The 20897-nt window shown below is 32.7% G+C and overlaps 2 protein-coding genes across 2 annotated transcripts in view; one reads left to right on the top strand and one right to left on the bottom strand.

Annotated features, from left to right (window-relative positions):
* Window positions 1-16771, bottom strand: part of LOC115882811 (anoctamin-5-like) — a 29620-nt gene extending 12849 nt beyond the window's left edge. Inside the window, exons 1-5 of the mRNA XM_030901059.1 lie at window positions 16559-16771; window positions 10789-10979; window positions 4213-4332; window positions 3687-3777; window positions 1968-2173 (exon numbers count right to left, since the gene is read on the bottom strand). Of these exons, the coding sequence (XP_030756919.1) occupies window positions 1968-2173; window positions 3687-3777; window positions 4213-4332; window positions 10789-10979; window positions 16559-16732 (782 nt within the window). The 5' untranslated portion in view covers window positions 16733-16771. The remainder of the gene's footprint in view (window positions 1-1967; window positions 2174-3686; window positions 3778-4212; window positions 4333-10788; window positions 10980-16558) is intronic.
* A 1185-nt stretch (window positions 16772-17956) lies between these two features.
* LOC115882721 (RNA helicase Mov10l1-like) overlaps window positions 17957-20897 on the top strand; it is a 57184-nt gene continuing 54243 nt past the window's right edge. The window contains exons 1-2 of the mRNA XM_030900945.1: window positions 17957-18254; window positions 18315-18415. Coding sequence (XP_030756805.1) covers window positions 18252-18254; window positions 18315-18415 — 104 coding nt within the window. The 5' untranslated portion in view covers window positions 17957-18251. The remainder of the gene's footprint in view (window positions 18255-18314; window positions 18416-20897) is intronic.

The following is a 20897-nucleotide window of genomic DNA, read 5'->3' as shown; positions in this document are numbered from 1 at the left end:
ATTAGTATCTGTACTCTTTAAAAATTTGGTACATCTTTAAAAATAATCGAAAATGTCAATAGTCCATGGGTATATTGATAAATAAGTTCTAAATTACAAGAAAATGCATTTTCTACGGAAACTTAAAGAGATAGGTAAAAATGGTATAATATAATTTGATAGACAATTAAATTGTGCATCTGATTCTCGTAAAATATAGAGGGTGTTCCATTTAAATTAAACAAGTTATTGCCGTTTGAAGCTAATAATTATTTAAAATAAATTTTTAGACACTCTGTATAAGGTAGTATTATTTTTATTATTGCAACACAATAACTGATCAGTAAATAAACTTCAGTAAATATTTAGTATTAAAAACTTTGATACCCTTTGGAGAAATGAAGCCTTAAAATTTTTACTGCAATTTCACAAAATTGAAAAATATTTCAAAAACGGTAAGGTTTAAGTATAATAAACCTTAATCAAATTTACCTTTATTTTAATCGTAGAAACTAAAATGTAATAATATACAGGGTGTTCCATTTAAAAAATACAACTTTGATATTTTTTACTTATTTGGGACACTCTGTATCTTGTAAAATTATTTTTAAATTGTACCTCTAATAGTCCTTCATCGAATCCAAAACTTACAATTTGTAAAAATCTCATCGTTTAGCTACAATACTCCGTGTCGTATGTGGTGAACAACCCTGTATACATTAATTTGCATTGAAGAATCGCATGAAAACACATTTAATTTTTAAACACACTTAGAATAGTGAACAACAAACAAAAATATACAAAATACCATGCGAATGCGATAAATTTTATGTTGGTGAAACATCTAAACCCTTAAATATTCGAATTAAAGAGCATAAAGATTATTTAAGAAAGGACGACTTTCACAAATCTAAGATTTGTCAGCATTCATGGGAGACAGGGCACAGAATAGATTTTAACAACGCCAAAATTATAATGAAAGAAGCGATAGCCTCTAAAAGAAAAATAAAAAAAGCTTTTTTAATACAATCTAATAAAAATAATTGTATTGCTCATGCATCTGTAGATGTTAGTAATGTATGGCAATCGCTTCTTTGATTTTAAAGAACATAACATAAATAAACATAACACGTAAAAATTAAAAACAAATTAACAATAATCATACAGAAAGTTTGAAGCTTTTTGGTTTTACCTTATTAAGTAATTATTGATATTAGGTAGTAATTGTTAATTTTGAAGTTTAAATTGGTATAATGTTATGTTAACAGAACGTCAACGGTTTTTTGTAGACGTATCTGTTTTAAAAAAACTAAAGTGTTCTCGAATAGTTGCATTTAAATATTTTAAATAGTTTTTTCTTTATTAAAATTTTCTTTATTAAAAAAAAATTAAACGTTAAGCATTTTTTTTGTCCGTTAGGCAAATTTGTTTATTGATAGACCACTGCTGACAATTAGTCTCCGTTGGATTAACGCAGCAGTGTTTACAAAAAATAACTATTTAATTTTGTAGACTTTCTTGCAGTGGCGAAATACCCATACCCATATAGGAGATAGGTTAAGTTAGGTTAGGTTGCTGGGGTTTGGGATCATGTTTGATCCCTCACTCGGAGGCCTTGGGCCCATTGCGATACCCCTGTATTGTTGTACCAAACCTTCATCTCATTCTTTCTTTGCGTTAAAGCACTTCCAGCTCTTTGCAAAGTTCCTATCTAACGAGGTTTGCCCCCGTGGGACAGCTTCCAGTGACGACCCCTACAATTATGCGTACTAGGTCCTTTTTGTGCTCTAGTAGTTGTTTTGTCTTTTTGCTATCTACCACTGGCCATAGTCTTCAAGCTGTAGCGCAGTCCTTAGGAGATATGTACATACCCTTTTTTGGAGAGATGAATCCGCCTCATAGGTATAGACATTTTTAAAACGCATTTAGTCAAAATCTGCTCTTTCTATGCGAGTCTAGGCTAAGATAAACATGATTTTAGTTCTTACCCAACACTGTTAAATGCCGTTGGCATCGTAACAATGCCATAAGCAATAACAAAAATGGAGATTATGGACGCAGGTATCAGCATCTTCACGTAGAATCCCAACCAAGCAAAATAGAGGGCTATTTCGGTTCCATAGTATTTTTCAATCAAGTTGACAGGTTGTGCCTTGTGCCACACTTTAAACCCACCCCAGTAACGTCGTAGAAGCTGAAAATAAGACAGAGAGATTAGTATAGCACTTCGTTAAAGTATTTTGTATTTCCATTAGTGATGTCGGTATTTGAGTAACGCGATTTTGAAGCGGTATTTTTTTGTAACGAAGTGTCGCGCTCCACAACGAATCAGGAACCTGTTACTGAAGAACGACGATCATAATGACGACAAAATTATAAATTATTTATAATTTGCAAATAAATTATTTATAATCGCTCTTGAAGTTAGCTTGAACCGTATTAACCGCATAGCGACGTGTTTAGCTCCAGCCGTCGCGATTTCGTCGGTCCCCAACAGTAGTAACTGGCACTGGTATGTAGGTAGCGTCGCGCGGTTTCGCTCCAGTCGTCGCGCTCCTAGAGCCGTAGTTCCGCCTGTCGCAAACAGAAGTAAACTGGTAACCGCTGTAACTGATTATCGACGCTCGACCGCGGCGGCGACGTAACTTCGCTCCAGCGCAGCCGTCGCGCTCCCTAGATCCGTAGTTTCGTCTGTCGCGAACAGAAGTAACGGTCCCTGCTGTAACTGGCTATCGACGCTCGACCTCGGCGGCGACCTACTTCGTTCCAGCAGTCGCTTCTAGGGTTTCGGTTTTGCCTGTCGGGATTTGGTGGGTTACTATTGGCGTTGGCGCTCCCGTCGCTACGTTACTTTCGAAATATAGCCATTTTTGGTATGTACTAGGCATGGTATAAAATAGCGTTGTTTGAAAAATGAAGCGCAAAAGCAAATAAAATAAAATGTTCTTTGCTTTTATACATTTATATAAGTTTTATTGTTTATATCTATTTTTAAGGTTAGGTTAGGCCAATAAACAATTTTTTTACAGTGGTTTGGACTTTGTTCTTGATTTTAACATTAAATATATTATATTGCAATACACATAAATATGAGTTTCTCTCGTTTCTTTGCCTATTTTCATAGTCTTTTTTAAAAAATTGTACTTTTAAGCACAAACTGTACTTTTAAACACAAATTTTAAGAACTAAATTTTCGAGTTTTTGTATTGCATTTTTTGAAATCGTGTGTTGAAAATATGCCGAAGCATTTAAATAATCGAACCAAAAAGCTTGTAGCTTCCCTGATAAACTATTTTGAACGAGAACGTGACAATAAAGGTCCTTTATTACCCTTGACTGTAGTCAGAGAAGTAAGTTTTCAACTTGCACGGTTCCACTTATTTGTTCAAAATAATATCGAATAAGGGGTTTTCACCGATTAAAATCGTTATTAAGTCATACATATCAGTTGTAAATCAATGTTTTTAAATGAACTGTTGCCAAAATCTCTCAGAATTAGTGATAAAGGACAAAAAGAAAACCCAAAAGGAAGCCGAAAAAATAATCGCGGTTAAACTGGTCTTGGGATTTAATCGCTTATCTAAACAAAATTTATTCGAAAAATTAGATTAGCTGATTGGTCCATTTCGCGATGAGAGAAATAATCAGTATTAATACCGTTTTAAATTTAATATGATAAGTTTGATAAGTCTTTGTACTGCACTTACTTGCCTATCGTTTAGTGGTCCTTCATCAGTCCATTTACAGGTACCGTCGTGTAGAGGGTAGGCATCTACAAAAGTGTGTAACTTAATAAGCCTAAAATAATAAATAAGGTGAATAAAGAAAGTTCTACCCACTAACCTACACTGACAGATATTTTTCAGTAATCATAAATAACAGTAATTAATAATATCAGTTGCTCGTGATATCTTTAGACAGATTATAGTTGTTGGACAGATTATATTGTCTGTCCAACGAGATTTCGACAGACGACATTAAAAAATCACAGAATATATAATTTGCCTGTGAATTAAAATGACAGACACACTTATCACTGTGAAGGCTAAGGTCCTGTTGGACAAATAATGATAATATGAATAAGTTCATAATTTTAGCAATTATGAGACGCACTTTTTTAAATGCATAAAAATTGCATTAATAATTCTAGTGTCTTATACATGTAAAATGGATTCATAATAAACTGATTAACTTGAGAAATGAAATTATAATAATTAATTAACACTACTTTACTTGTGTATTCCGTAATCACCACGATCTACGCCATAAATTGCCCTGATTAAAATGTGATTAACTACCATAATCTTCTCAGCGGAAGTTACCTTTTTGGGTGTATCTCCACTAAACGCTTCTCTAGAATAATACAGAAGTGTATAAAGTATAATAAATAAATAAATAATAGTTTATTGTCTAACAGGAAATCCCAAATTAAAGACAATTGTGTACACTAAAAAAATCAGAACATTCATAATAAATGAAGCTAACATAAGCACAAATCAACAATAAAAGTACAATGCAAAATATAACAAATCCTATATGTAATCTTAAAAAAAATAACACCTAGTATAAATTTAAAAGTGAAAGTAAAACTCTAATTCTAACGAACTACAATATAAAATATCAAAAAATGCTAGGATTCTTTATTTGCCGGACCAAAACATTCCTGAATTGACGCAGTGAGTCGCCAAATATATCAACAGATGCCAGGCTCTCAACATCATTGAAATCAGTACAGGCCCGGTAGAAGGGTGCCTTACCGGCTAAACAAGTCCTAACGTTTGACAGGTAGAACGCATGAGGTATGATCGATAGCGGTTCCAATCTCGTTAAGTTTGCGCATACCACCTGTGACGTCATAAGCCATCCAAAAAAATATCCATATTGTACAATTGCCACTAATAAAAAAAGACATAAAATAGGGAAGAGTTAGGACATAACCCCAAAAGTTATGTCAAATCATCGAGCTTGACATTTGAAAAATTATTTTCATATTTATTGTGTCATCTGTTTGACAATTTGAAATTGGCGCGCGGAACTTGCCGACCAATGGTGTCGTTTATCACCTGTGACGTAGTGACCAACCTGCGCAATATCATACCTGGGTAGAACGTGTTTTGATAGTGTTTTGATTTCTAGTACGGACGAGCGGAGCTGAAAAGTTCAGCCGAGCTAATAGCGAAGCGCAGTCCGCATGACCGTTACAAAGTTTATAAAGGAAAGATAAAGAGTGAAGTCTATGAGTTTGCTCAATAGATAAAAGATCAGACCTTTGCAACAGCTGTAAGTGGTTATAACCACGCTCTGGGAAAACACCATCCAGTTTGAACGAGAGATATTTTAGGCTGAACATTTTCTAATCTCCGGATATGGACCTGGTGAATTGGTGACCAAATTTGAGAGGCATAATTGGTTTTTGATTTCACAAGGCTCATGTATAATGCCGTTAGACATAATGGACTATTGAAACCTTCTGAAGATTTAAGAGCACCACGGGATACTTCATCAATATGTATGTTAAAAGTCAGTTTCTTATCCAAGTAAACACCCAAGTCCTTAACATGCTCACAATTTTCCAGGATTGCGCTATTTATGGTATAGGGGTGATCAAGTTCAATACGTTTCAGAGAATAGGACATTTTTTTACAGTTAGAGGTGTTTAAAGCAAGTCGATTTTCCACGCACCAATTAGAGATAATATCAAGATCGGCCTGCAGACGGATGCAGTCATCCTTACACCGGACGACACTAAAAATCTTCAGATCATCTGCAAATAAAAGCGAACAGCTCTTTAATTGGGTCACTATATCGTTTATGTATATTGAAAATATAAGTATATTTATAATTAATTTATTTTTGTTTCTTAAAATATTTTCATTAAAAGAAAATATGGTAAAGTGGGCAACGCAGTGCCGATCAAGCTTAATCACGTGACTAAAAGTTTATTTGATATGGTGGAAACTTATTACTTTACTACTATCATTTTTCGGTACTACACCTTTAAGGAACCGGGATTTCTGGTGTTCTTGGTACTTTCGATGGCGCAGTTTTTCAATCAGCAAGCAAGTGATAAAAAAAACGGACAAGTGTGAGTTGGACTAGTCCACCGAAGGCCACCTCGCATTTTCGAGACCGGGATTTCCCGCTTCTGAACCGTAAAGGGGCGTCCAGACCAGATGAGCGAGCAGTACGAGCGCGAGCAAACATTTATTCAAATTCGCTCGTGATTTCTGCTGCTCTCGAGCACATGATCAGCTTCCGTCCAGACCTAGCGATTATTTGTATGTTCGGCGTTGATCGGTGTGTGGCACTTCATGTTTATAATGTCGGAAAAAATTATTGCTTGTGCGTCTTTCATTGTATTTTATAAATTTTTGAAACGTCAAAAGAGACGCAGAGGAGATGGTGGAACATAACTCTTTTTAAAAATCGAGTTTCTCATGGTGGTAACAATTTACTAAACGATGTTGAAACAGAAGATTCTGGAAAATTTAAGAACTTTTCGGATGTCACTTACAGATTTTAATACCTTATTAGATTTAATTGACATAAAAATAATGAAAAGTGATACGAATTACCGAAAAGCAATTTCACCTAGAGAAAGGCTAGCTATAACCTTACGGGTCTTGGCGATTTTTGTACTCCTCTATTAGTTCTAAAACAACTTCATTCGGCCATTCCATTTTTGATATTCGATCGCAAACGTGGTAAACAAAATCCCGTCCAAACCGACACGGCGCACAATGGATCGAAGTATAAGAAGATAGGGACATTGGCTGTTTTTGAAGAGTTCCAAATTTAAATATTTTTTTACATATTTGTGTTAAAGAGATATTCTAGTCTTGTAAAACATATACAGTATGTCTGTTTGTTATTTACTTATTGAGCATATGAGCACCAATTGAAGTAAATTGAAAAATCATTCAAATTGGTAGATAAAAGTCTTACATTTGATTGTAATTTTAAAATGGATGTAAAAGATATTCGTTTGTTATATATAACGACTTATTAGAAGCGTTCTTGGGCTATAGTATTGGATTGTTAAATTTAAAAAAGTCACACCAGAAGTGAAAAACTCATTTGTTTTTTATTATGTCATTAAGACTTAAAAATATAAAGTTTTCTTGAATTACAAAAAATGTAAGCGGATGTAAGTGGAGATATTACGTGCAATGTAAAGAGCCACCTTTACTCGCACATATCATAAAAAATTAGCTGCCCCAAAGTGCCACTGCAAAAAATTTAATGTTTTTTTAATATCAAAATCCTTGAATTTATGCAATGCACGCACAGTGCACCATCAAACAATTTGTAATTTGCCGATATCGGTAAAGTATATTCGTCGAAGAACATTGGAGTGGGACTGAATTACACTACAATACATAAGGCATATAGGTTGAAAAGCCCAGAAATGTTTTCGTTTTGGTATTCGGTACCTATTCGGCAATTGAATTGGTATTCGGCAATTTGTCGAGTTTGCCGTGGACGCGCATCACGCGTTGCTTTGCAGAATATATTTGCAATTTTATTTTTAGATTTAGGGAGGAAATGGGTTTGATAGTCGATGTCGTTACGAAGGATGGGGCAAACGGTGGAAAACACTGCGAGAAGATTTTTCCGAAACTTCGAAAAGTCATAACAAATTACAGGGAATCGATAAATTGATTGCTGGAAAGACTATATACATTACTCCAAGTTTGGTTTCAGGAAAAAAAAATAAATGCCGAAAAAATTTAATAAATTTGCAAAAGAGACTGCAGAAGAGTTAACCTTTATGGATGGTATTACATGCCATCTTCTCTACCTAAAATTTTTCGATACACGGAGCAAAAATCATCAGCAATTTTGGTTTCCGATAGGGCATCTGTCTGAAGAGGCCTCCAGAGTCTAGGAATAAATACTTTCGGAAATATACAGAATGCCGTTCAAGAAGGTCTAACCAGAACTTTGCAAATGAAGACATTTTACATAATCTTTTGTTGTCTTCCGATCCATATATAACTGATATGCGTAGCTGTGGATAAAATTCGTAGCGATTTAACAGAAAGCAATATCTCTTTTTGTTATAATATATTTGTTTTCTTTTTTATTTAGAGATTAATTCTTTTGCGAGTCACCCTGTATATTTTGTTAACTATTTGGTACAAAAAGGCTATATTAATTTAGATTTAACAGAGAAAAAATTTCTCATATGTTATAATGTTTTGTTTTCTTTTTGTTTATAGATGAGCTCTTTTTGTAAGACACCCTGTATATTTTTTAAAATATCTGGTACAAAGGCCATATTAATTTAGATTTAACAGAGAAGCAATTTCTTTTTTGTTATAATATTTTTGTTTTCTTTTTTTGTTTAGATATTAGTTCTTTTTTTGAGACACCCTGTATATTTTGTAAACTATATAGTACAAAATGCCATATTAATTTAGATTTTTGTTGTATTTATTGAAGTCGTACATAAAAAACAGTAAAATAAAAGTATTAATTTCGAAATAAGTCAATGTCCCTATTTTCCTATGCTTCGATCCATTGTGCGGCGTGGAACAGCGTCGAGCGCGAGCAAGCAATTCATTCAGTCATTCGCTCGCTCGCAGAGCCGTCCACACCAGTTAAGCTTTCCCATAGAACATACCCGAATTCTTGCTCGCTCCTGCTCGCTCATATGATGAGCGAGCAGAAACGAGCGCGAGCAAACATTTATTCAAATTCGCTCGTGATTTCTGCTGCTCTCGAGCACATGATCAGTTTCCGTCCAGACCTAGCGATTATTTGTATGTTCGGCGTTGATCGGTGTGTGGCACTTCATGTTCATAATGTCGGAAAAAATTATTGCTTGTGCGTCTTTCATTGTATTTTATAAATTTTTGAAACATCAAAAGAGAAAACGACTGCAGAGGAGATGGTGGAACATAACTCTTTTTAAAAATCGAGTTTCTCATGGTGGTAACAATTTACTAAACGATGTTGAAACAGAAGATTCTGGAAAATTTAAGAACTTTTCGGATGTCACTTACAGATTTTTAATACCTTATTAGATTTAATTGACATAAAAAATAATGAAAAGTGATACGAATTACCGAAAAAGCAATTTCACCTAGAGAAAGGCTAGCTATAACCTTACGGGTCTTGGCAGTTTTTGTACTCCTCTATTCTAAAAAACAACTTCATTCGGCCATTCCATTTTGATATTCGATCGCAAACGTGGTAAACAAAAATCCCGTCCAAACTGAACGTACAATAGCGCGAATTTTCTTTGATGTACCGACACGGCGTGGAACAGCGTCGAGCGCGAAGCAATATAATCAAATCGCTCGCTCGCAGAGGCCGTCCACACCAGTTAAGCTTTCCCATAGAACATACCCGAATTCTTGCTCGCTCCTGCTCGCTCATATGATGAGCGAGCAGAAACGAGCGCGAGCAAACATTTATTCAAATTCGCTCGTGATTTCTGCTGCTCTCGAGCACATGATCAGTTTCCGTCCAGACCTAGCGATTATTTGTATGTTCGGCGTTGATCGGTGTGTGGCACTTCATGTTCATAATGTCGGAAAAATTATTGCTTGTGCGTCTTTCATTGTATTGCATAAATTTTGGAAACATCAAAGAGTAAAACGACTGCAGAGGAGATGGTGGAACATAACTCTTTTTAAAAATCGAGTTTCTCATGGTGGTAACAATTTACTAAACGATGTTGAAACAGAAGATTCTGGAAAATTTAAGAACTTTTCGGATGTCACTTACAGATTTTAATACCTTATTAGATTTAATTGACATAAAAATAATGAAAAGTGATACGAATTACCGAAAAGCAATTTCACCTAGAGAAAGGCTAGCTATAACCTTACGGGTCTTGGCGATTTTTGTACTCCTCTATTAGTTCTAAAACAACTTCATTCGGCCATTCCATTTTTGACATTCGATCGCAAACGTGGTAATCAAAATCCCGTCCAAACCGACACGGCGTGGAACAGCGTCGAGCGCGAGCAAGCAATTCATTCAGTTCATTCAGTCATTCGCTCGCTCGCAGAGCCGTCCACACCAGTTAAGCTTTCCCATAGAACATACCCGAATTCTTGCTCGCTCCTGCTCGCTCATATGGTCTGGACCAAAGGTCTGGACGCCCCTTAATAGTTAGCGTGGGGCTATTTGTTTACGATAGTTCATATCACATAAACTGTTAGTCACGTAATTAAGCTTGACCGCTACAGCGATGCCCACTTTTACATATTTTCTTTTAATCAAAATATTTGAGGAAACAACAATAAATTAATTATAAATATGTATATAAACAGTTATTATTTACATCAACAAAAACTCACTTTCTTAACAGCACTTAAGGGACATAAACGGCCATTACTACCGCTTTCCCGTTCAAAATATTATAATAAAGTTGCGATGAGTTTTTCACGGCTATTAAGCACACCTCTTGTACACTTCGCACTAAAATAGGTTTTAAAAAGAACAATGTTCAACTGTAAGGTCTGCTAATAAACATTTTTAAGCTTAAAGTATTATTTATTTAAACCAAAAACTCGTAATACAAAACTGAAGTGTCAAAACGAATAACAATGTCAGGAAATAAATAAATAAATGTGACAACATGACGTCTTTACAGCAGATCTACCACCTGAATCCCCAGCGGGAAATTTAAATTCAAGTTAGACAAGAGACGAATATGTTGCCGTGGTTGGCAACAATGAATTTAAAAATCGCGCCCTCGATTACGTAACTAAAAATTTAATTGATATCAAATATACTATTTTGTTTTCTCTATGTTTATCTTAGTTTTTATTCTATGAAAATACGGGTACTTACGGCGCTCTGGAATAATCGGGATCGTTAATATCGGGCGAGGTCAAGGGAGTGGCAAAGAATCCCGTGGGAACAGGTACAACAGGCCTGAATTCGAAATTCTGGCAGGACAGTTCGACGTCGAACAGCCCCGCGAACAGCATAATCAACTTGTCCGGTGCGAAAATTTTCACAAACACTACGTCATTATCGACCTGGAACAAGAATTTTTCATTTACTGTCCTCCATTCACGCAGCTGTGCAGCTCTGAACTGTTCAAGAACGCGATACTCTCACTCCATTCAATTGAGTCATAAAGTTCCAGAACTGGTTCCGCGCCATATGGAGGCACCGGGCTTCCGGGCTATCGCGCCCAGCTCCTTTCAGAACCGTTCTCGAGTAGCCCAGGGTGTAAAGCTCTGGAACTTGAAATTCGCCGAATGGAGGACAGCAATTATAGGCTTGGTGTATATTCTCCGCCGGTGCTGCCACCATCGGAGAACATCGTAAACAACTTTTATATACAAATACACGGGTTTAAATAGCGAGTATACGAAAAATGTATTATATAGTCTATAAAATGAATAACTTTGAATTTTGACCGTTATTTTTTACCAACATGGCAAATACAAAATCCCTCTGTCAAAAAAGTTACTGATATTCTTTAAATTGAGTGCCTGAACTAGCCTGAACGAATCAGATAGGTAACTCTTTTTACTTTCGTGAAATAGAAAAGGAAAATAATAAAACAAGTGACAATTCTTCCTCTTCTTGCAAAAGAAATCAACAATGAAATGTCATAATTGACAAAGTAAAATGTCATCAGCTTTTGACATTTTTAAATATTAGACCAATGCCGTCTCTATTAGAACAGCCACGGAACGAGATTTATGACGTCACGCTAGTTAGATAATACGGATTAATAAATATGTTGGAGAATACATGGAAACATAATTATTCCTCGTATTTTTGGTTTGTATTTTAAAAATAATATAGTTTACATAAAATATACATAATATACAGTTAATAAATACAATATAATATATACCTATTTATTGTAATAAATACTTTGGCTAATAAACATGAACCATACAAATGCAGCAAATGTTTTACAATATACAAATAATGAATAGGTGGTACATAAGATAACGGGTAAAATGTAAAATATTTTAAATTTTGGGGTTCGAAAATCGATCTAATTTAACAAAAACATTCAATATCTACTAATAGTGATGTATTATTATTTGCATTCACAAAATTTATTTATATGTTATAATGTTTACTGCAGTTAATAAACTAATATAAACTTGTCAAAAGATGACCACATATTTTTTTTAAATTATTATTCTTAACACAAAACTATCTACATTGACTATGGAGTACGATTTCAGTCATATTGTAAAACATTTGCTGCATTTGTATGGTTCATAGTTTATCTGCCAAAGTATTTATTAATATAAATAGGTATATATATATTGTATTTATTAACTGTATATTATGTATATTTCATGTAAACTATATCATTTTTAAAATACAAACCAACAAATCGAGGAATAATTATGTTTTCCATGTGTTCTACAACATAGTTCTGTAGTATCTAACTAGCGTGACGTCATAAATCTCGTTGCTAGGCTGTTCTATCAGAGACGGCATTGCGTCAGTATGGCCGCAAGTTGCTAACCTAATAAAATTAATACTAGAAAAGCCCGTGGGAACTGTCAAATTCAAAGTTATTCGTTTTACAGACTATATAATTATTCTAAATGTGTTAGAAAGTATAATTTGTGAAAATTCTAAAAATAAAAAGTAAATATTTTGATATCTTCAGAAGGTCGAACTTGTATTATAATTTATTATTCCAGTTAAAAAAACCTTTTAGATGAGTTCAACAACGCCAACTACGGTAGCGAGCATAGTTTTAATCACCGGTTTTGCTAGTGGGGTCATAATTGGGGCTATTTCGGCTAATACCTAATTATAATTTTAGAAGATGTTCATAAAACATTTAATCGCTAGTTGATTAAAAAAAGTATACCATTAATATTGCAAACTATATTTTATCCACTCATAGTATATGCCTATTTAATTTTTTGATTATGTAACGAACACTTTGTTTACTTACTTGTTTCGTCGATCTGCTTGAATCTTTTTTTTTTCTTTTGATGAAATCGATGTGAGAAACTATGATGAAGCTATAAAATGTTGTTTCGGGACGTTGAATATCCGGGAAAGTTCAGTTATTTAATGTTATTGCACCCAACAACGCCCTAATTACGCTCTTCTTTAGGCGTTAACCCTTTTTCAGCAATTTTATTAACATTTGAAATTGTCACAACACGACACGACGACGCACAGTGATGCTGAAAACGCGAAAAGTGGCAAAAAATAATTTCTCAACTTACTACTACATTTTTTTTTAAATTATTTTTGTTAAATGTGGTTTTCTAAGTTATAAGTGATGTTTTGAATTCGGAAAATTGAATTATGTATACAGAGTGTACTTAAATTGGCTGTAAAAAATATAAAATGGGTTGTAAAAAATTTAATTATATTATTTTGTCTTTAATAGCATATTAATTTAATACTTTTATAATCTTTATAAAGTTTAAAAAATCAAAAAAAGTTTGTGTGTACACCTAAATAAATATACAGGGTTTTATTTTCAGCCCCTTACAATAGAATTAGCATTTCGTTTTTAATAAAATTAATCCTTTTTTTCAGAACTAGTTACCAATAAGTATTACTTAAATTCAACTTAAAAAATATATTTACATTCATTTTCATGAGAAAACAAAAGAAACTAAATATATCTGTATATTTTATGTAGTTAGCTATTAATGAAAGTAACACCAAAATATCTAAAAGATTGAGCGCTCTTTTCGCATTAGATGTAAGCAGTTGTTCACTTACAACCATTTAATTTTAGTTATATTTTTAAATGTTCTATAATTTAGAAATATCTGTAATTACCTGTGGTAAAAATATTATACTTAGATTATAATTAGAACTTAGTTACAAGAATTTAATACGCAAGAAAAAGAAACTAAAAATTATCCTAAAGCTTCTAGATAAGATGGATAATATATTTAACATGGATTTAGCAAATGGATAAAAAAATAGAATAATTTAATCTATAATAAGTTTTGGAGCCTCAGGATGCTGTTCTATTTTACTTGACAGGAGAAGTCTTGGTGATCTCTTACTATATCCGAGAAAATTAGTACCTAGAAGGTGCATGACATTCTTGATAAAAGTTGTTGACTGAATATTGACGGATCATAGACACATTGACACGTCTTTGTAGTTTATATTAACAATAAATTATTGAAAATTAATGATATTTCTAATAATATTAAATTTAATGTCATATAAGCACAAAACGAATAAAAATTTAGGCTTAATAGGGAAAAGCTAGTTAAAATTACACATTAAAAATTATTTGAATGCTTTGTATACTTTGAATACTTTGTATATCGAAAATTAAATTGAATAAGAGAAAATATATTAGAGTTTCCTTTCTAAAACTAATTAAAAATAACCAACAACAATATTCTACAGCATCTAAGAAACACCCAGTAAAATACTGTCATACGTAATTTATTTTGGAAACTAAATCATGGTTTTCAGGAGAGTTAGGCAACCTAAAGGGTATTTGTGGGCTAATGTTGGTCATGAAATTTTGTAATTATGAAGAAAAAAGGCTAATAATTGTAACCTACATCATATTTTTTTGGAGCAATTTGGAGCATTTTGTATTTGCTTACATAAAATGTGATTTTAGATTAAGCAGTTCTTAATTACATCAAGGTCTTTATTGATTTTTGTTATGGTACCAGGAAAGTTAAAACTAGAATTACCATGAAGAAAAACAGTTGAAAACATTGTACTTTCTCAGAGTACCATCAGTTTTTCGCTAATTTATCACCAACGTTAAACGCACTAATTTTATTTAATCAAAATATTTTAGCTTCAGCTAATAATTTTATAAGTTCGAACATTTCTTATCAGGGATTGATAATGGGCCCGTCTATATTCAAAAATCTTCACGATTCTGAAAATATGGACTATTATACGAGTGAAATTATAATTAAAAATAAATACTTCTGATATTTTGATTTTCTGCCGCTATTGGGAACTTCTGCATCACTGTGCGACGCCTAGGTCGAATTCTTTTTCACTTATTTTTTACTGCCCGAAACAGCGTTACATCACACCAACATCGTACCTGAGTGTTTTATGATCTCAATAACTGCACTAGCAAACTAAAATACTTAAATATTATGACAAAGCTACGATTTCAATATTGTTTTAATGCGATCAACATGAACTGTAACAGGGACGGCGTGAAATACATAGCGAAAATTTCTAATTTCTGCCGTATACTAGGGAATGCAATCCCGCACCAAAATCTCAATCCCGCAAACCCGCGAGATTAAAGCAATCAATCCCGCGGATCCGCAAAATTGCTGGACTGTAAACAACAGTCATACATTTGGTCCTAAATGGTACAAAAGGCATTGTACATTTTGCATAGGCCCATAATATATTGATATAGCGTGTATCTTAAACTAGCTGTACAGAAATTTGGACCGATGTATAAAGAGTGTTCAAAAAATATATTTAATATTAAATAAACTTAAATTTAAATAAACAAAAATACGAGTAGCAAAAAAAGGGGCCAAAAAAACCTACATATATATAATTAAAATAAACTTAAATTTTATTATAATTTATCTACCTACTTATTTTATAAATAAAAATATTATTCTGATGTTGAAGTTTTTTTTAACTTGTGTTAGTTATCTGCTTTTAGATACACTCTATATGAATAATTTTTTGGCATATGTAGAATGTACAAAGCTTTTTATACCATTTAGGACCATACGTATATATGACTAAAAATGCATATTTTTCGAAAAAACGTCGAATTTTCCTTAAAACAAAAAAACTTTTTTCCTTAAAAAACCGATCAAATTGTTTTTTCTAATTTCAATACAGATTAGTCGTACTTGGTAAAAATTTCGATTTTTTAAAAATTGTAAATTTGCGGTAAAAAAGATTCTTAACCAAATTTTCACACTCTTATAAAACACCCTGTATACGAGAATTCACTAAATATATTTTCGAAAACCACATAACATCTTAATCACAATAGATGCATCTAAAACCTGGTCCAAACCGCATTCAAAAATCTTTTTTAGTTCAAGAGATATTCAACTTTAAATTTACCCTAAAATTTTGCTTGTCCCGATAATTATGTCCGGCGGTTTATTTGACGAAATTGTCCACAAGTACTAGTTAAACGCTTTTCTTCACTTCACATACGCCAGAAAGAAATCTAACAAGTAACCTGTTTGTTTCACTTATTTTTAATGGCCAACCCGTAAGGGGAATCCCCCGGGTTCCGAGCGTCGACGCATCGGCCCGGAACGTAGCGGTTTGATCTTGATTGAGATCGATTCGGTTACCCAGTAGTAATGTGATGATCCCGCAGATCCCGCACGGTAAATCCCGCAACTTTGATTCCGCGGAATCTCAGAGAGATTGCATTTCCTACCGTATACAGCGCTACGGTCGGAATTTTTTGAAATCATCCACTGTGAGAGAAATCTAGGCCAAAGTTTACAGAATGATACTGTAAACTTTGCGTAGCCTGTACTTTAGATGAGATAGAGGACGATATGTTTACTCTTTTAGTCTCATATTTATTTTACAATAATTATTGAACAAATTCAAAATTTGATTGATAAAAAATTTTACTAAAATTATAAAAAAATAAATGACAACAACATACCGAAAAAGGTTCTTCCTCTATTTCTAATCCTAATTTCTGTAGGCTTTCCAAGAAGCCTTTGTGCCTTTTTTCATGTTTTTCGCTATCAAGAGTCGATAATTTGTACACTAAAATAAAATCTATGGAGCGTTTTCCATCTTTAAAAGTCGGAACAGTTGGAGGAGGAGGAGCCATTTTGACAAACCGTCAAATTTTGACATTGTCTATAATCAAAAAAATCGAATGCGAAGAATCCATTGAAAAATCGATAGAATTCTGACTTGATTCTGACAGTGGCAATAATTTTTGTCACTGTCACTTACCATTTTATCATTAACTTTTGTAGAACACCCTGTATACTACAAAATATTTTTAGGATATCCACATTTATAAACAATCCAACATGTAAAACTTTTTTTCGTATCTTCGTCAACAACGAATAAGACTTCCTCGCGCTAATGGGCCACCCTATATATTCATATAACAATAGAGCAGTCCTGTTGCCAAATTTAAGTTGAACGTTTACTTTAAAATAAGTAATTACACTAAAATTATGTCTATAAGTTAACTCTAAACTACAACACACGTTTTATATTTTCTTGAGTTTTACAATAAAATAGTTGGAGAGCTAAATAAAAGCGTTCTTTTACCTATAAAATTGCAATACTTTCCGAATGTAGATTTCTTTCAAAGATCTGCCATCCTTTAGATTTGACAACACAGCTTTTTATTTATCCCCCTGTGGCAGCTGCATGGAGCAGCTGGCAGCTGTGTTTACCCGTAGGGTTGTCCAAACAATTATATTTGTACGTATTTCAACAGAATTACAAATATTTTAGTACATCAGTATAACAGAGCTGTTCATAAACTTAAAATAAATAATGGAATCTGTAAAATAATAATTTTGCCGAAATATTCGCATATTTTTTGGAGAAATGAATCTTTTTAAGAATAGATTATCTCTTAATTATTTAAGAAAATATTCGCCGGACCTCGGTGTACTACATTTTGTATTTACTAGACATTTTTAAGAAGGTAGAGATATTTGTGTCTTTTCTGTACCTATCAACATCTTATTGACCACTGTAAACACCTTCTCTGCATGACCATTTGTCCCCAGAAGGCAAACAAAGTTCAATAATTTTTGTACGAAATAGGAAATACTTGCATATCTCCCAAAGAAAAATGCTGAAAAATCTTCACTTATTTTGTATCTGTAGCACCATTGAGATAGATACGAAAAGATATTTAGAGACATTAGAGATTAGAGACATTTTTTGCACAGAACCACAGAAGAACAAAAAACAAAATGTTTGTAAATTCATATTAGTACAATTTTATCGCCGTTTCTGTACAAGAGAATCGGGCCAGTAACAACCTTTATTTATCGGTTATTATTCTATTTAATTGAGCTGTGGTAATCATTGGCATTTCATGTCAGTTGTCACTTCATGTTTTAGAAACATTCATTTCAAAATTTGTTCGTCTTGGAATGTAGTGTGTGAAATTAGTGTTTCCAGTTTATTTTACTTTAAGCGATTGATTACACAGCGTGCATATTCGAAATTACTCAGCAAGAAGCAATAACTAACTTAGTTTTTTCCAAATTCAGCCGGGAAAAAGTGAAAAAAACAGTTTCAAAGGTTGCTTAATATCTGTGTGAAATACCCATATTTTTATCTCCAGCTCCAGTCAGTATTTTCTTCTGATAACAATGGTTCGTATTTTGCGTTAAATAAAGCAAATTAAAATAATTAAACAAACTAATTGTTAATAGGATTGTCCGCTTTGCGATATAAATGAGGAATGTGATGATGAACATTCACAAAGTGCCTTACATAGATTTAACTATGCTCTGCATGATTTTAACCAATCCAAGTAAGTATACACTATAATACACTTATAATAATGTTTATAAATTGCCAAATATATTACTAAATGGGCTTAAAATATACGTAACGTATATTTATTAAAGGTATGCTGTCAATTATTTCAAAAATAATAGTTCATATACATAACAAAAACTATTCACTTGCAATGAGAAATTAATCAGAAAATGTTAATGTTACTAGACAACTATTTTGGTTTTATAGTTATATATATCTTTTCTTGTGAAGCTCATTACTAGATAGACCATTTAAGTTCAAAAATTGCTGGATAAAACAATATTTTTTATATGTATAAAAAGTGGTTTTCCAAGGAGTTTGTAATTTTATCCTATAGACCATTAGCTTTCTATTTTCTATTTAAAAAAATGTATATGTTTATCTGTATATTATGTCACAAGATCCATAGATCTTTTCTAATCATTAAAATACACTTTTAAAAAAATAATGAAAACAGGAAATTCGAGTTTTTCCGCCATATTTCTGGAAATACAAAAGATAAGTTATTAAATGGATTATCATTGAGCTCATTAACAAGTGCCTTTACGTAATTGGAGGCATCTCTTACTCAAATTAGAGAACACCCAGTATATGTATACAGCCCATCGAAAACGTTCCGCAAGGCATAACGGCCCGGGTAATTTTTTTTTCAGAAAATTCAAAAACACGTCAATTTTGTTTGTGAGGGGGACAACTTTTGCCCCAAAAATGATTGCAAAATCTTTAACCCTCTAAGCGGGGTGTCATCCCCCAGTTTTTACCGTAATGAAAAGGGCATTCTATTCTCTATACTTTCCCACTTTGTTTTTGAAAATCGGTCAAGTCATTGTGAAAATATGAAGGATTGAAATTTGAAAAGTTTATTTAAACATTTATCAGAGTAAATGATAAGGATAAATTCTTTCGACTAATTTGCTGTTTTTTCTTATTATTTCTATTATTATATTTATTCATTTTTGGGGCAAAATTTGTTCCCCTCGCAAACAAAATTGAAGTGTTTTTGGATTTTTTGAAAAAAAAATACCCTGGCCGTTATGCCTTGCGGAACGTTTTCGATGGGCCACCCTGTATATTTTTTACAATACCTTAAGAATTAAAAATTTATTAATTATTCTCAATATGAAATTTTCATAATAATTCTTAGGACAGGGTAGGTAGGATAATGTGGATTTTTATAAGAATTTGAGTTGTTATAAAATTTAAATATGAACTATAACTCGTCTGTATAATATTCAATTTAGTCCTTTTTATATTCCTTACCATATCAATAAAAACCTTTATAAAACCCTAGATCAGGTATATAATACTACCTGGTTATTCCCAGATGATAATGGACGATACAGATGAATTTATGATGGAAATAAAATGCGAATAACCCCCACTTATTTCAAACATTTGAAATTGAAATTTACTGTAATACCAGACGACAAAAAAAACGGCGTAAAAGACGGCTGGGGAATGACAATCGATAATAATTTTGGCGAGGTCAAGACCTAGACGTCATTTACTTGACAGGTACTCTTCTTTATTTCTTAATGGCGCTTACTGCCAGTTGGCCTTTATATGTATTTTTTGAATTAAGTAAAAAGCAGGGTTGGCATGATTTATTTTTTAATTTTAATCATGTGATTTAAAAAATAACTGTAAAAGTTATAAAAATGTGTCCTAGAAAACTATAAAAAATATTTCTATAACAGATATGACAGATAATAAATCGAAAAATAGTTGTAAATGTTATAAAACTATATAAAAATATCTATTCATCAATTTAAATGTTGGACCGATTTTTGAAGTAATTTCGTGTGAATCCATTAGACCCCTCAACGCAGGGATTTATTTTAAAATTTATGTATAAGTGGCAAAAATTTGCTGTTCGAATTAATAACATTAGCAAAGTCCAGTGCATAACTTCTTCATTCCCGAGAATCTATAATCGTCAGAAAATGTGTTGTTTTATTTTTTTTTTGAAACGTATGTTTGAAACGAATAGAACATACTAATTTTTTAATCAATTTCAAACTTTGCAAATAATATGAACAATAATCAAGTAACAATTTGTATACTCGTTGAATTTGACACTTAATATCACTTTAATAATATATTTTTGTGCTTTTGTGCTTAGGCGTAACCGTGCTTTACTTTTATGCCTTTTATGCCGATCCTTTTGATCTGAAGCGAGCGACTTTTTTGCGGAATATTTTCGTGACCGATGTGGAAAAATGACACACATTGTTAATGTTATCGGTATCGGGCAGAGTTATAAAGATTTAGCCATTTAGGATAGGACTTTAATTGGAAATATGTCCTAGTGATTCGGAAATCCGATTTAAACATTGTTTTGAATTAAAAATCAAAAAAATCTGATTTAAATGAAAAAAATCTGATTTTTTTAATTTTTTTAGAAAAATCATGATTTTTTCCAACCCTGGTAAAAAGTAGCTATTTTTTACACTATCTACTGTATTAAAAGTCAA

This window comes from Sitophilus oryzae, unplaced genomic scaffold (assembly GCF_002938485.1).
Source record: "Sitophilus oryzae breed Bouriz unplaced genomic scaffold, Soryzae_2.0 scaffold_179_pilon_pilon, whole genome shotgun sequence".
Lineage (NCBI taxonomy): Eukaryota > Metazoa > Arthropoda > Insecta > Coleoptera > Curculionidae > Sitophilus > Sitophilus oryzae.
Note: the sequence above shows the minus strand (reverse complement) of the source record. Positions and strands in the feature narration are given on the sequence as shown.